Source organism: Canis lupus, chromosome 5, assembly GCF_003254725.2.
Source record: "Canis lupus dingo isolate Sandy chromosome 5, ASM325472v2, whole genome shotgun sequence".
NCBI classification, from domain to species: Eukaryota; Metazoa; Chordata; class Mammalia; order Carnivora; family Canidae; genus Canis; species Canis lupus.
Genome location: NC_064247.1, coordinates 40,387,368 through 40,403,866, shown reverse-complemented (window position 1 = coordinate 40,403,866; position 16,499 = coordinate 40,387,368). Strand labels below are relative to the sequence as shown.

The 16,499-nt window shown below is 36.9% G+C and overlaps 1 protein-coding gene across 4 annotated transcripts in view; it reads right to left on the bottom strand.

The window, feature by feature from the left end:
* Nucleotides 1-16,499, bottom strand: part of AKAP10 (A-kinase anchoring protein 10) — an 85,620-nt gene that overhangs the window by 45,330 nt on the left and 23,791 nt on the right. For all 4 annotated transcript variants that reach the window (XM_025428240.3, XM_049109494.1, XM_049109495.1 and 1 more), the window contains one exon: nucleotides 13,756-14,313. In XM_025428240.3, the coding sequence (XP_025284025.1) occupies nucleotides 13,756-14,313 (558 nt within the window). The remainder of the gene's footprint in view (nucleotides 1-13,755; nucleotides 14,314-16,499) is intronic.

Genomic DNA, 16,499 nt, shown 5'->3' with positions numbered 1-16,499 from the left:
CAACTGAAGTGTAACTATCATACGATCAATTCAACAGATGTAGGAAAAGTATTTGACAAATTCAACACTCCTTCATGATTTAAAACTCTCAACATGCTAGGAACAAAAGGAAATTACCTCGACATAATAAAAGCCATAAACAAAAAACTAACAGCTAACATCATATTCAATCATGAAAAACTGAAAGCTTTTCTTCTTCTAATATTAGGAACAAGGGAAGGATGCCCACTTTTAACACCTCTATTCAACACAGTACTAGAAATCTAACCAAGGCTATTAGGATAGGGAGGATAAAAAGTATCCACATGGGAAAGAAAGCAGTTAAATTATCTCTATTTGCAGATAACTCTATTTTACATGTAGGAAACCCTGACAACTCCACAAAAAACTGATAGATGAATTCAGTTACAGGATATAAAATCAACATACAAAAATTAGTTGGATTTCTATATACTAACAATGAAATATACTTGCCAAAAAGGAAATTAAGCAAGCAATCCCATTTGTAATAACATAACAAAGAATAAAATACTTAGAAATAAACTTAACCAAGGAAGTAAAAGATTTATACACTTAAAACTGTAACACTGCTGAAAGAAATTAAAGAGAGCACAAATAAATGGAAAAACATCCTGTGTTCGTGAAATGGAAGACTTAATACTGGTAAGATGTCACTATCTATTTATTTATTTATGAGAGACACACAGAGAGAGGTAGAGACATAGGCAGAGTGGGAAGCAGGTCCCCCACTCACCCTCCCCCCGCCTCCCTGCAGGGAGCCCAATGCAGGACTCTAAGCAGACCAGGGATCACACCCTGAGCCAAAGGCAGATGTTCAACCGCTGAGCCACCCAGGTGTCCCAAGATGTCACTATCTAAAGTGATCTATAGACTTAACATATCCCTATCAAAATATTAGTGGTATTTTTCACAGGAATAGAAAAAAAAAAAAAAAACCTTAAATTCACAAGGAACCACAAAGGACCTGAATAGCCAAAACAACCTTGAGAAAGAACAAAGCCAGAGGTAACATCTTTCTTGATTTCAAAATATATTATAAAGCTACAAAAACGGAAACAGTATGGTACTGGCATAAGGGCAGATATACAAACCAAAAGGACAGAACCACAAGGAAATATCATCTCATACCTCTAAGGATGACCATTACCAAAACAAAAGTTAACAAGTGTTAGTGAGATGTGGAGAAATTGGACTCCTCATACACTGTTGGGTAGGAATGTAAAACGGTGTGACTACTATGGAAAACAATATGGAAACTCCTCAGAAAATTAAACATCTTAATAAATTAATAAATGAAACAGTTTAAATCAATAAATACCGGGCTAAACTAAAATAAATGCTTTGGTCCAATTTCTAAAATATTTTGTTAACAAAAGAACATAGAAATGCTTAAAATATCTGCTTTGCTTTTTAAAGCATACCTTTTGGAAACCTGTGAGGCCAGATTACTGGAAATAAAGAACTTTCCTTCAATTACTTGAATGATGCTCAAAATTCCATTTACTCATTTTAGTATTTCACTAAGAAGTTTTAAAATTTTCAAATGGCTAGGACGTGTCTTTTAACTGCAACTAATCCTTAACCACAACAAACCCCAAAATACAAAATACCAACCAACTCCATGAGATGATACACATATATCCGGAACTTTACCAAGACTTTTGAGTAACCAAGATACAAGAGTATTTCATTAAAATGGATATATTTTAGTCACCAATTTTATTTAAAGATTTTATTTATTCATTCATGAGAGGCATGGAGACAGAGGCAGAGATATAGGCAGAGGGAGAAGCAGGCTCCCTGCAGGGGGCCCAATGCGAGACTTGATCCCAGGACCCCAGGATCATGACCTGAGCCAAAGGCAGCTCAACCACTAAGTCACCCAGGTGCCCTCCTTTAATCACCGATTTTAAAGACAAAGCTGTGATTAGCAGATTTAAACACGAACAATGAAGTACAAAAGATAAACATGTAAATAAATAAATTCTTGGGGCTCCTGGATAGCTCAGCTGGTTAAGCGTCTGACTTGGATTTTCAGCTCAGGTCATGATCTCAGGGTCGTGAGATCAAGCCTCGCTTTGGGCTCTATGCTCAGCGGGAAGTCTGCTTAAGATTTTCTCCTTCTGCCCCCATTCCCACCCCAGTGTACTCACAACTCCCTCTCAGTCTCAAAATAAATAAATCTTAAAAAGAAAAAAAAAAAAAAAGAAAAATTCTTCAGACTATAAACTTCACTCAATGGACAAAAATTTTCCTGAATGTCCAGTCTGTGACTATTTATTTCTGAGTCCTTGGTGTCCAGTATGGTACCTGGCATTACATAATAGGCACATAATAAATATCCGTTGAAAGAATAAACATCACAAACATTGGCTGAAAGAATTTACTTGATAAGGTCACACATTTTTTTCCTAGCATTTTAAATTAGCAGCATCTTTATGAAGAAATTTGAAGTCAGGAATTCTTTTTAGTCAGAGGGAAGAGGTCTTGTGATAAAATGGCTTAAAGCAGAGAAGAAAATCAAGACAAGTGGGACTTCAACACAAGGAACACACAAGCCTATTCCTAAAAGACTGCATTAGTCACTCAAAGTGGCTATTAAAGGAGAACATGTATCAACAAAATGAGAAATTAACACACTTATTAATGTCAGCTAAGAAGAATTTATTTTGTTAACCTCCACCTCTTTGCATAAAGATCCTAAAACCAACTTAGTATCTATTTACATGGAAGTACAAAATACCAGTATATCCTAAAAAGGTTATGCAGGAAGAAATTACACATTAATTCTGAGTTCTTAATCTTAATCTTTATTTACAAAATCAACAGGCCATTAAAAATTCCCTCTTTTGGGGATCCCTGGGTGGCGCAGCGGTTTAGCGCCTGCCTTTGACCCAGGATCGAATCCCACGTCGGGCTCCCGGTGCATGGAGCCTGCTTCTCCCTCTGCCTGTGTCTCTGCCTCTCTCTTTCTCTCTGTGTGACTATCATAAATAAATAAAAATTAAAAAAAAAAAAATTCCCTCTTTTGGTAAAAGAAGTTTTAAGGGCATATTAAGAAAGCCCTAGGCCACCTAAGAGTGATATTAGGCAAATACAAAAAGAAGGTTTTTTACAAGAAAGTTTCCACTCAAAAAAAAAAAAAAAAAAAAGAAAGAAAGTTTCCACTCTATGAAAAATGAGAGCTGGAATCAGAAACAGGAGAGTAGGCATTTCTATGCTCCAGAAAACTTCTAAATACAAATATGAGGTGCTGACACAGGGCTACAAACTGTAGCTCAAGAGGTTTTAATGCAATGAAAATAATTATAATAGGAACCAGAGAAGCAAGTGTTAAACCACTATCTTCCCTAATGTATTTGCTTTCAAGGAGAAAATAGAAAATCCATATTCTATGACTTGATTTGAAATTCTAAGGAGTAGGTCAAGATGAAATAAGCACACTCCACCCTATCTCTCCCACAGAATGCAACTACAAACACCAGACGAACTTATCTGAGGACCTGGAAAAGTAAATGGTAGCAGGCAGATAGAGAAAGGAAACCAGAACTTGAAGTACCATCATACTACAGGCAAGTTTCCCCACTTTCTGTTCCTCCAGTATCTCCTAGCCTGGACTCAAAAGCCAACACTGTACAGCCAGATGCTCAAAGGAAAAGCTCCAGACAAGCCCTCTATTTCTGGTCTAAGGAGCAGAAGGCGATGCCTATGGATAACAGAGAGTGAGGGAACCATCCTGGGCTTTTTTGTTTTATCCCTTTCACTCTAGTTTTGGTCCCCAAGTAATACCAGCCTACCAACAGTGGCAATGGCAGGAGCACTCTGGCAGGCTCCAAAATCCCTGTACTTTGACGGAGAAACTGTAGTCCCAAGAGGAAGAGGAGAATCCCTTTTTCTCTTATCCTCTGTCTTCTTGCTGCTTGGAAAGTAAAGCTCCAACTTTTTAGCCCAACAACAAGGAAGATGGGCTCCCCTTGGAACCAGAAGCTGTTAGGGAGACTGTAGAAAGGAGGGAGGTTCGTGAAAAGCTTATCAAGTTGTGTGTGTGTTTCTGGGCTCACACGTGAGCTGAGCATACATGGATTTGACTGTAAGAGCATACCAAAGGGTCTGAGACCTAAACTATGACCTTTTCACTTGTCAGACCTTGTCAGGTCCCAGACTGGATACCAACAGGTACATATACAAGTAAAATCCAAAAAAATGAACAGACTCTGGAACCACAGCCTACAGAGTGCTAGTTGAAACTTGTAGCCTGAACCTAACCTAACAGGATTTAAACATGACTCAGAATTATGTAAGTCAAATTGTCCATAATACAATCCAAAATTAACTGCCATACAAAACCCTAGAAAACTGCATTATCTCACAAAGGAAAAGACAAGCAAGATGATATGGATGCTGGAATTATAGAACATAGATTTTTTAAATTTTGTTTTGCTTTTTAAAGAAGCAATTATAGGGGCGCCTAGTGGCTCAGTCAGTTAGGCATCTGGCTCTTGATTTCAGCTCAGGTCATGATCTCAGGGAAATGGGACTGAGCCCCGCATTGGGCTCTGTGCTGAATGTGGAGCCTGCTTGAGGTTCTTTCACTCCCTTTCTTTCTGCCCCTCCCTTCTCCCCACTTGTGTTCTCTCTCTCTTAAAAAAGAAAAAAAAGGTATTATAACCATGTTCCAAGAAAAGTCAAATACTCTTGAAACAAATGGAAACCTTAGAACCAAAAAATAATACAAACTTAAAATCACTGTAAAGACTCAAAGAACAACGAAATAACAGAGGAAAGAATCGGTGAATCCAGAGGTAATACAAATAGAAATTTTCCAAGCTCAACAACAGGAAAAAAAAAAAAAAAATAGAAAAAAGTACAGCACCTCAAGGACCTGCAGAACAATAACAAGGGTAAAACATCTGGGTCATTAAATCCCCACGAAAAAAAGGAAAAAACTACAGTGACAAAAACAAAATGTGAAAAACAATGGCTAAAAACTTCCTCCCAACCAGCAAAAAAACCCAAACTTTTAAAATCAAGAAGCTCAGTGAACCTCAAATAAGAAGAAACTCAAAGAAATCCATACCCAAACACTATAACCAAATTGCTGAACATTAAAGACAGGGAAGTATCTCTAAAGCAGCTATAAAAAGATGCTAAATAGAGAGTAATGATGATTCTAAGACTGCAGACTTCTACCAAAAACCAGATAGGTCAGAGGCAGTGAAACACCACTTTCAAACTGGTAAAAGAAAATAACTGTCAACTTAGAATTCTCTATCAAGCAAAAAATTACTTCAATCTAAGGAGATTCTCAGATGGAAAACAGCAAGAAAATTCTCCAACAGCAGACCTGCTCTAAAAGAAATGCTAAAAGAATTCTTGAAACAGCGGTAAAATGGTAACAGAAATAATAACTGAATTTTCAGGGATGAAGAACTGCAACAGATACAGCAAATATCTGGTTTAAATGTAATCGACAATTTTTCTTTTAAGTTCTTTAAACTGTGTACAACAGTTGAAGGCCAAAGTCCTAACATTGTGTGATAGGGTTTTCAACAAAAGTAGATGACAACTACATCATGTGAGTGAGGAGAAGGGACCTAGGTGGTACGCTCTACATCCCACTTAACATGATAAAATACTAATTTTAAGTAGACTGTGTATGTAGGTATGTATGTATATGTACGTATGTTGTAATCCCTAGAGAAACCATTAAAAATCTATATACAAAGAGATATAATCAAGAACTCATAAATTCTTTAAAAAAATCCAAAAGAAAGAAGAGAATAGGAAATCAAAGGATGTAAAATAGAAGAAGCAGCAAACAAAAAAATAAAACAGGACACCTAAATCCGAATACATCAATAATTACACTTAATATCACTACATAGGAGTTATGTTAACAAGTATCAGTAATTACATTTACAAATTACATTGTAAATAATATTGTAATTAATTACACAATACAAATAACTACATTTAAAAAATTTTATCAACAAAAAAACCAGATCGTGGGATGCCTGGGTGGCTCAGCAGTTGAGCATCTGTTTACCTTTGGCTCAGGGCGTGATCCCAGTTCGGGGATTGAATCCCACATCAGGCTCCCTGTGAGGAGCCTGCTTCTCCCTCTGCCTATGTCTCTGCCTCTCTCTGTGTCTCTCATGAATAAATAAATAAATACATCTTAAAAAAAGTTAGAATGCATTAAAAAAAAACAACCTAACTCCATGCTGTCAAAAGAAACTCACTTGAAAAATGATAAAGGTAAGTCAAAAGCAATGGGATAGAAAAAGATATACATACACCATGTAAACACCAATCAGATTAAACTGGAGTGGCTACATAAGTCAGACAGCAGATATTTCTGAGCTTAGAACAAGTGAAGCTACTGCAGATAAAGAAGAACATTACATAATGATAAAAGATTTGATTCACCAGGAAGATATAATGACTCTAAATATGTATACAACAAACAAAAGACCCTCAAAATACATGCAAAAATGGGTAGAACTGAAAGTACAGTTGGAAATATCCACAATTCTGGTTGGAGACTTCAACATTTCTCTCTCAAAATAATGGATATTAAAAGCATACAAAATACCAGCAAGGATACAGAAGAACCAAACACCTTAACCCAACTCAATCTAATTGACATTTATAAAAATCTATCGAACAGCAGAATATACATTCTTCTCATTGCATGTGAGATATTCACCAAGACAAACCATATTCTAGGCCATTTAAAAATTTTAACAAATTTAAAAGAACTGAAATCACTCAAAGTATGGTATTTTTTCAAAGTATGTTTTCTGAGCATAATATAATTAAATGAGAAATCAGTAATAAAAAGACAACAGGGTAAAAATTCTCTAAACACCTGAAATTAAACATTTCTAAATAATCATAGACAAAAGAGTAGGACTCAAGGGAAATTAGACATCGAATTTTTGCTCAAAGCATTAGAATTTCTAGTGTGTTGCTAAAACAGTGATTAGAAGGAAATTTATAGCATTACATGCTTATCTTAAAAAAGAACGGTCTCAAACAATCTAAGTTCCTAGCTTAAGAAATAGGAAAAAGAGTAAAATAAATCCAAAGTAAGCAGGAGGAAAGAAGTAACACAGAGCAGAAAATCCATAAAATTGAAAACAAAAAAATAGATAAAAATCCATTAAATCAAAAGCTGGTTCTCTGAAAGAGACAGATTAAACCCCTATATATGTTGCCAAAAAAAAAAGATACACAATTACCTACAAGAGGAATGAAAAAGGGATATCACTACAAACTCAAGATTAAAAAGACAGTAAGGGCATGCTAGATAATTACCTGCCCATAAATTCAGTGATTCAATGAAATTAGTAATTCACTGAAAAGCATAAACTACTAACATTCACTCAAGAAGAAATAGATAACCTGAATAGCCCCCAAAATTAAAGAATTTGAATTCAGTTTGAAACATTCTGAAAACAAAACAAACAAATCCAGGCTCTTGCAAATTCTACGAAACATTTAAAGAAAAAATAAAAACGATTCTACATGATCTCTCCCAGATAATAGGAGAGGTAGGAAAACTTCACAACTCATTTTTGGAGGCCAACGTTACATTGATACTAACACCAGACAAAAGCAGTACAAGAAAACTACAGACCAAATCCATCATAAACACAAATGCAAAAATGCTCAACAGAATTGAGAAAAAATCCAATCTAGCAACATGTAAAAAGAAAAATACACCACAACTAAATGGGTTTACCCTGGGAATGAGTGCTTATTCAAACTTTTAAAAGTCAATAAATATGATCCATCATACTAATAGGCAAAAAAAGGAAAACCACACAGTCCTATCAAACAACACAGAAAAAAAAAAAAACATGACAAAATTCAGCATCATTCATGATTCAAACAACTCTCAGGAAACCATTAAGAGAAACAAACTTCATCAACCTGATAAAGGGCATTTACAGAAAAACCCACAGCTAACCTCATACTTAAAGGTAAAAGACTGAATGCTTTCCCTCCAAGATCAGGAACAAGATAAGAATATTCATTCTCGGGATCCCTGAGTGGCGCAGCGGTTTAGCGCCTGCCTTTGGCCCAGGGCGCGATCCTAGAGACCCGGGATCGAATCCCACGTCGGGCTCCCGGTGCATGGAGCCTGCTTCTCCCTCCTCCTGTGTCTCTGCCTCTCTCTCTGTGTGACTATCATAAATAAATAAAATAAAATAAAGTAAAAAAAAGAATATTCATTCTCACTGATCCTAACGAACATGATACAGAAGTCCTAGCTAGCACAATAAGGCAAGGGGGGAAAAAAAAGACTGGAAAGTAAGAAATAACAGTCCCTATTCATGAACAACATCAATGTCTACATAGAATATCCCAAGCAATCTTGTGATTTTCATAAGGTTACAGAATAGAAGGTTACAGAATACATATAAAACTCAATCATACTGCTAAATACTGGCAATAAAAAAATTAGAAAACAAATTTTTAAAATATCATTCATAACATGGTATCATTCTTGAATATCATTCATAAAACACATGAAGGATCTGTGAGCTGAAAACTACACAATGCTGATGAAAAAAATAAAAGACAATAAAAAGACATTCCACGTCCATGGATTTTAAGACCTAATACAGTTAAGATGTAAATTCCTCCCAAACTGACCTATGGATTGAATACAATTTCAATAAAAATTGCAGCAGGATTTCTTGTAGGTACAGACAAGATTATGCTAAAGATTATATGAAGAAAAAAACAAAACTAGAGACAAAACAATTTGGAAAAAGAACGAACAAACTTGAAGGGCTCCTACTACCCAATTTTCAGAATTACAGTAAAGCTACAGTAATCAAGATAGTGAGTAGTAGTGAAGGAACAAACACATATCTCAACGGAACAGAACAGAGTCCATAAATGCACCTACACAAATACAGCTAAGGTACAAAGGCAATTCAATAGAGTAAGAGTAGTCTTTTCAATTAATGGTGTTGCAACAACTGGGTGTCTACATGCAAAACTAAAAACCAGTATGAAAAAACTTGACCTAACCCTTACATCTTATACAATATTAATTCAAAATAGACTATATATCTAAACATGAAGTAAAAAAATCACAATACTTTTAGAACACACAGGAGAAAATCTCCATGAACTAAACTAGGCAAAAAGTTTTTAGGGTATAACTCCAAAAGCACAATCCATTAAAAAAAACGGGGGGGGGGGGATCCCTGGGTGGCGCAGTGGTTTGGTGCCTGCCTTTGGCCCAGGGCGCGATCCTGGAGACCCAGGATCGAATCCCACGTCGGGCTCCCGGTGCATGGAGCCTGCTTCTCCCTCTGCCTGTGTCTCTGCCCCTCTCTCTCTCTCTCTCTCTCTCTCTCTCGGTGGAGCCTGCTTCTCCCTCTGACTGTGTCTCTGCCTCTCTCTCTCTCTCTCTCTCTCTCTGTGTGACTATCATAAATAAATAAAAATTAAAAAAAAAAAGGTCGATTAGACTTAATTGAAAAAGTCCTTTTGTTCTGTGAAAGACACTATTTAGAGAATGAAAAGCCAAGCTATAAACTAGGAGAAAAACATTTGCAAATCACATAGCCAATAAAGGTTTTATTTTTTATTTATTTATTTATTTTTAAAGAGTTTATTTATTTATTCATGAGAGACAGAGAGAGAGGCAGAGACACAAGCAGGCTCCATGCAGGGAGCCCGACGTGGGACTCGATCCCGGGTCTCTAGGATCACAGCCTGGGCTGAAGGCGGCACTAAACCGCTGAGCCACCTAGGCTGCCCCAATAAAGGCTTTATATCCAGAACACAAAAAGAACTCTCAAAATTCAACAATAATAAAACAAACAATCCAATAAAGTATGAGACTATGTTGCTGGGGAAAATGCAAAATGGTACAGCCACTCTACAAAACAGTCTGGTAGTTTCTTACCATTTAAACACACACCATATAATCAACAAACCTACTACTAGGTATTAACCTTAGAGAAATAAAAACTTTTGTCCACACAAAAACCTGTACACAGATGTTTATAGCAGCCTTATTCATAATCATCAACAGCTGGAAACAATCCAAATACCCTCCACAGGTGAATAGATAACACATCTATACCATAGAATACAAGAAAAAGCAATGAACTGTTGACAGAATATGGATAAATTTCAAGCCATTATGCTGAAAGAAGCTAGTCTCAAAAGCAACATATTATGTAAATTTACTTGTAAGGCACTCCAGAGAATGGATCAGTGGTTGCCAAATGCTGGGATAGAGGAGGGTTTAACTATAAAGGAGACAGAACTATTCTTATCCTATGATGACAATTACAGGAATCTATGCATGTGTTACAATTCATGCAAGGATATATCAAAGAAGGTTCAAATCTACTGTATAAAAATTTTAAAACTAATGAAAACTGGAAAAAACTAGTGCTCTTTAAATGACTCCACTGCTATTTCTATTTTTTATTAAAATTAAGTACCAACAAAACAAAAAGCTTCCAAATACAATAAAGTGTATTACAATTAAAGAAACAGACTTCCATTTCCAGAAACTGGCCAGACTAGATAGATATTCAAAGAAATTCTTCCCAATACTGATTCTTCCAAAATGCTTTTAAAAAGTTTATCAGAGTTTGTAAAGTAAGAGAAATATAGCAGAAAGAAGGACAAGCAGTTCCCTTATTGGAGACCGTTGGGGCCTGTAACATTTCAGAATTCAGAATCTGGGTTTGTTTGTTTAGCTTTGTTTTTTTACAGAGGGAACACAACTATGTTCATATATACCATATTAATACTCTAGCAGCATGTGGAACAACACCACATAATCAAACACATTCACGTTTCTGCAGTAAGTTCATCCCAGTTCAGGCCAAGTTTTGTTCATTTAAAAAATAACTTGTGATAGTTAAAGCTTTCTGGATTTCTAAATTGCAGATAAAGAAACTGTGGACCTGCAGGAGCCAGTGCAAATCAAGATGGGCAGAGTGCGAGATAGGCAGGGCATTCACCTGGGAAAACCACCAATGTCTAGAGACTTGAAAGTGTGCACTTTCAAGGGCAATTGCCCAGGGCCTGAACAGGGTAGGAGATTAGACCATATCATGCCAAAGGCCCCAAGACTTTGCCTGAAAAACCCAAGACAAAAACATATTTTAAATGGTACAAGGAAGGTAGTGAAGCTGGCACCAGATACATCGCAAAAGCAAATGCAAATATATTCTGGAATAACCCAATTTACTTATTTATTATTTTTTTCTGGAATAACTCAATTTAAACAGCATTCTCACACAAATCCCAAATCCCCGCATATAAAAATCCAAAAACCTATGTTCAGACAGCCAAAAATCACTAAAATCACAAGGTACCAAGAGTGTAAATCTAAAGAAACAAATAAATGTTGAATCAGATCCATAAAAACTATAGATAATAGAATTATCAGATAATGAATATATCCTTAATACACTCAAATAAGAAATGGGCTCAAAAGTAGGATGGAGGAATAAAGGAACAAGAAACTAAAAAGTGACCAGGTAAATCTGAATTAAAAAAAAAAAATCTAGAAATACAAAATTCAGTAACTTTTAGATAAAAATAACATTTTAAATAACTGATTCAACAGAAGATTAGACCCATCATAAGAGACAATCAATGAACCAAAACATAAATCTGAAGCAACTACCATCAATGTAAAAGAGCTACATACTATATGATTTCAATATATAACATTATGGAAAAAGCAAAACTACAGAGACAGTAAAAAAGATTTGTCGCTGTCAGGGATTACCAGATAGGAAGAGATAGAGATGAAAAGGCAGAGTACAGACAATTTTTAGGGCAGTGAAAAACTCTAATGCCATAATGATAGACACCTCATTGTACGTTTATCCAAAGCCATAGAATGCACAACACCAAAAGTGAACTCTAATATAAACTATGAACTATGGGTGACTATAATGTGTCCAGGTAGGTTCATCAACTGCAACAAATGTCCTGCTCTGGTGGGAGTCATGGATGATGGAGGGGCAGACCTATACATATGCAGAGGCCAAGGGTATATGGGAAATTGCTGTACCTTCCAGTCAATTGTGCTGTGAATCTTAAATGATGCTGCTCTGGAAAGGGGCACCTGGGTGGCTCAGTCATTAAGTATCTGCCTTCCACTCTGGTCATGACCTCAGGGTTCTGGGATTGAGCCCCACATAGGGCTCCCTGCTCAATGGGGAGACTCCTTCTCCCTCTCCTCCCCTCGTGTGTTGTCACTATCTTTCTCTTTCTCTCAAAGAAATAAGTAAATTCTCAAAAACAAAACAAAAAACCTGCTCTGAAAAAAATAAAGTCTTACTAGAGAAAAAAAAAAAAAAGAAAAGAAAAAGCAAACAAAAAAGAATCACCTGGCCCTATAAGAAACAACAGATAAGATGAAAGAGAGGAAAAACATGGAGGCTGTCTACTCAGAATTCCAGGTGGTAGGACGCCAACCAGCTTAGCAGCTGAGCGTCTGCCTTCGGCTCAGGGCGTGATCCCAGGATCCAGGATGGAGTCCCACATCGGGTTCCCTGTGGGGAGCCTGCTTCTCCCTCTGCCTGTGTCTCTGCCCCCCTCCCCGTGTGTCTCCCATGAATAAATAAACCTTTAAAAAGAAAAAAATGTGTCTCTCATGAATAAATAAACTTTTAAAAAGAAAAAAAAAAAAGAATTCCAGGTGGTGATGACCAAAAAATTAAGAGTATAACTTCAAAAAGAATCTAGTAGAAATAAAAAGGTGGTCGTTGAAATGCCTGGGTTTAACTCTAGCTCCCTGCTCACTCTACAACCTTAGGTAAGTACTTAACTTTTCTAAGCCATGAATTTCTCATGTGTAACACAGGGCAATAATGCCAACCTTGTGGAGGTGACATGACAATTAAGTGAAACTGAAGTATAGCACTTAGCCCAGAACCCAATAAATGTCACCTGTCGACAATTAAAAAATAATTTTATCTGCAAAATACATTAAGTAGTAAATTAAGAATGAGATAAAGGGGATCCCTGGGTGGCTCAGCAGTTTAGCGCCTGACTTCGACCCAGGGCATGGTCCTAGGGTCCCCAGATCGAGTCCTGCATTGGGCTCCCTGCGTGAAGCCTGCTTCTCCCTCTGCCTCTCTTGTCTCTCATGAATAAATAAACAAAATCTTAAAAAAAGAAAAAAAAAATGAGGAGGTGATGCCTGGGTGGCTCAGGGGCTGAGCATCTGCCTTCAGCTCAGGGCGTGATCCTGGTCCGGGGATCGAGTCCCATATTCGACTCCCTGTGAGGAACCTGCTTCTCCCTCTATGTCTCTGCCCCTCTCTCTCTCTCTCTGAATGAATATATAAAATCTTTTAAAAAAAAAGAAAAGAAAAGAAAAGAAAAGAAAGAAAAAAGAATGAGATGAGAATGGAATAAGCATAACTGGATAATGATTTGATTTCAAAATGTGTCGAAGGGAAAGGTCAGATGACACTTAACTCTTCTTCATTTGTTAATCCTGCTAATATCCTTTTGAGAGGATCCTCACTGCAGGTAGGTATTCCTTGCTGTTCCTATTTTATACACCAATCCTCCTCCAGGACATTCTCCAAATCCTTCCAAATTTGCAAGTGGGTGTGAGAGAAAAGAAAATTATTCCAATCCTTTTATTCCCCATCTCAAGTTCTACTTTGTAAACCGATTAAACAAAAAAACAGGATAGAGACAAGAAAACCACATACTTACTTTTCATTAATTTTCCTGATAATTCCTTTAGTGGTGAAGAGGGGTTATTTCTACAGGCTACTAGAAGTCTGGAGGAGGATTCTTGGGTTTCCATGGAAACTTGATGCATTCCTGTTCTGGCCATTTCAAGATGGAGAGACTGGGCACTGTCACATTCCCGGGAAAGCAGCAAGTGATTCTGAATGTTGCTAGTTCTATTGTTCAGGTCAATTCCTTCTGGTTGAGTCATTAGTAATTGGGCTGAGCTAGAATCCTCCAATCTCTTGTCAAGAGACTCAGTTACAAAAGATGTTGCAGTTTCGTGCTTTTTAGATGGAGACACAGGCTCAGCCAATGAGCTCTGCTTCACAGTGTTCAGACTGTGTGCTCTTATTCGGGACCAAGTTGTAGAGTGAAAACTTTCAGCTTCTAACCAAAATTTAACCAAATGCTCCATTCTCCGAAGTTCCATGAATTGAATAAAATAAGGGAGGACAACAGTGTCACGCAAGACTTGTTCAAGGGTCTTTGAAAGACTTGATTTGGTCTCTTGAGTCTGGTAGTCCAGACAAGATCTGCCTGAAAGAAGCAAAAGATTAGCAGTTGAGTAACAAATAATTTAAGATTGATGGATTAGTCAGCCACCTTCAGCATCAATGGTACCAGAATTTTTGAATAAAATTTACTTCCCTAGTAATTTAAATGAATAAAGAATTAGAAATACTATGATTTTGGCTTCTAAACAAGCAAAGTAACAAGTGTCCAAAACTTAATCTATTAAAAAGCTCTCTGTAACTCAATTACTCTTATGTTTTGTTTTGTTTTAAGATTTTACTTATATATTCATGAGAGACTCAGAGAGAGAGAGGCAGAGACATAGGCAGAGGGAGAAGCAGGCTCCATGCAGGGAGCCCGATGTGTGACTCGATCTCAGGACTCCGGGATCACAACCTGAGCCAAAGGTTCAGCCCAGCCACTGAGCTACCCAGGCGTCCCACTCTTATCTTTTATTTATTTTTTATGTTTATTTTTAAAATATTTGGCTCCTTTTTTTTTTTAAAGATTTTATTTTATTATTTACTCATGAGAGACAGAGAGAGAGAGAGAGAGAGAGAGAGAGGCAGAGATACAGGCAAAGGGAGAAGCAGGCTCCATGCAGGGAGCCCGACATGGGACTCAATCCCAGGGCTCCAGGATCAGGCCCTGGGCTGAAGGCGGCGCTAAACCACTGAGCCACCTGGACTGCCCCCCACTCTTGTCTTTTAACGGCAGTTCAGATCATGTAAATTCTTGAGGAAAAAAAAATCTTACAATACTAGTCCCAAAGAAAGAATGAAGGCCAATAACATGAAAATATATTAGATCTAATAATAAAAAAAAACAGAAAAGCAAATTAATACAAAATAACATTTTTGTCTGTCAAACCGGAAGATGTTTTTTTCAAAAAATAACAACAAAAATTAACAATGCACAAGAGAATAGGCAACACCTGTCACCCACTGATGATGGAAATAAAAAATGGCAAAACCTCTTTGGAGAAGCATTCAATAACAGACAACAAAGCTTTAGTAATCCACATAATTTGCAATCCAATAATTCCACCTCTAGTAACCTCTCCTGAAGAAAAATTGTGCATGTGTGGATACAGCCGGAAAAATGTTACCAACTCTCAACATTCATTACAACAGAATAAAGAGTAGCTCTGGGATTCTACTTTGAGAAATAAAACTAAACTTACCAAAACTTAATAAAAATAAGTTAATTTTATATTTAATTAAATTAAGGTTATAACTAACCACAAACTAGTTATTAGAATAAACAAAAAAATTTGTTTTACATTTCCAGCAGTGACATATTGAGGTTCATCTTCATAAAATTAACAGGCTTTCACCAATTTTTCAAAAGGGCTTTTCTTAATCCTTTGGTATTCAAATCATTTTCTTTTGAAGCACTTCATTCATCATCCTTGCTAGCTATCTCATTTTCTTTCTTTTTCGTTTTTTGAAAGAGAGCGCAAGAGTGAGCACAACCCAACACAGGGCTCGATCTAATAACCCTGAGGTCACAACCTGAGCCGAAATCAAGTCAGACGCTTAATCAACTGTGCCATCCAGGCTCCCCCTGGCTGTCTCATTTTCAATGTTAACCAGTGTATCTCTGTTAACATCACTCCCTTAAACTTCAGGAAATCCTGGTCCTTTGCAAGATTTACAATTTTTTAAATGAAATTTTTAATTTTGAGATAATGGTAATTTCAAACACAATTGTAAGACACAATACAGAGAGATCCCATGTACCCTTTGCCCAGGCTCCCCATGGTAACATCTTACAATCCTGTAGTACAGGGTCACATCAAGGTGCTGACATTGACAGGACCCACCACTTTTCCCCATTTCACCTGTACTCACCTATGCACTTCGTTCTATGCAATTTTATTATGTATAAGCGCCAAGATACTCAACAGTTCCAATGCCACATGGATCCCTCACGTGGCCTTTTATAACCAACTCTTCCATTTCTAACCTCAGCAAACACACTCTGCTCTTCATTCTTCTAATTCTGTCACTTCAAGAATATTATACAAATGGAATCATACTGCATATAATCTTTTGTGATTGGCTTTTGATGCTCAGCATAATTCCCTTAAGACCATGCACGTTGTTAGGTATAATAATAGTCTGCTCTTTTTCATTGTGGAGTATTCTGTGGCATGGATGTAACAGTTTAACCATTCATTCACCTGCTGAAAGACAGTTTTTGGCTTT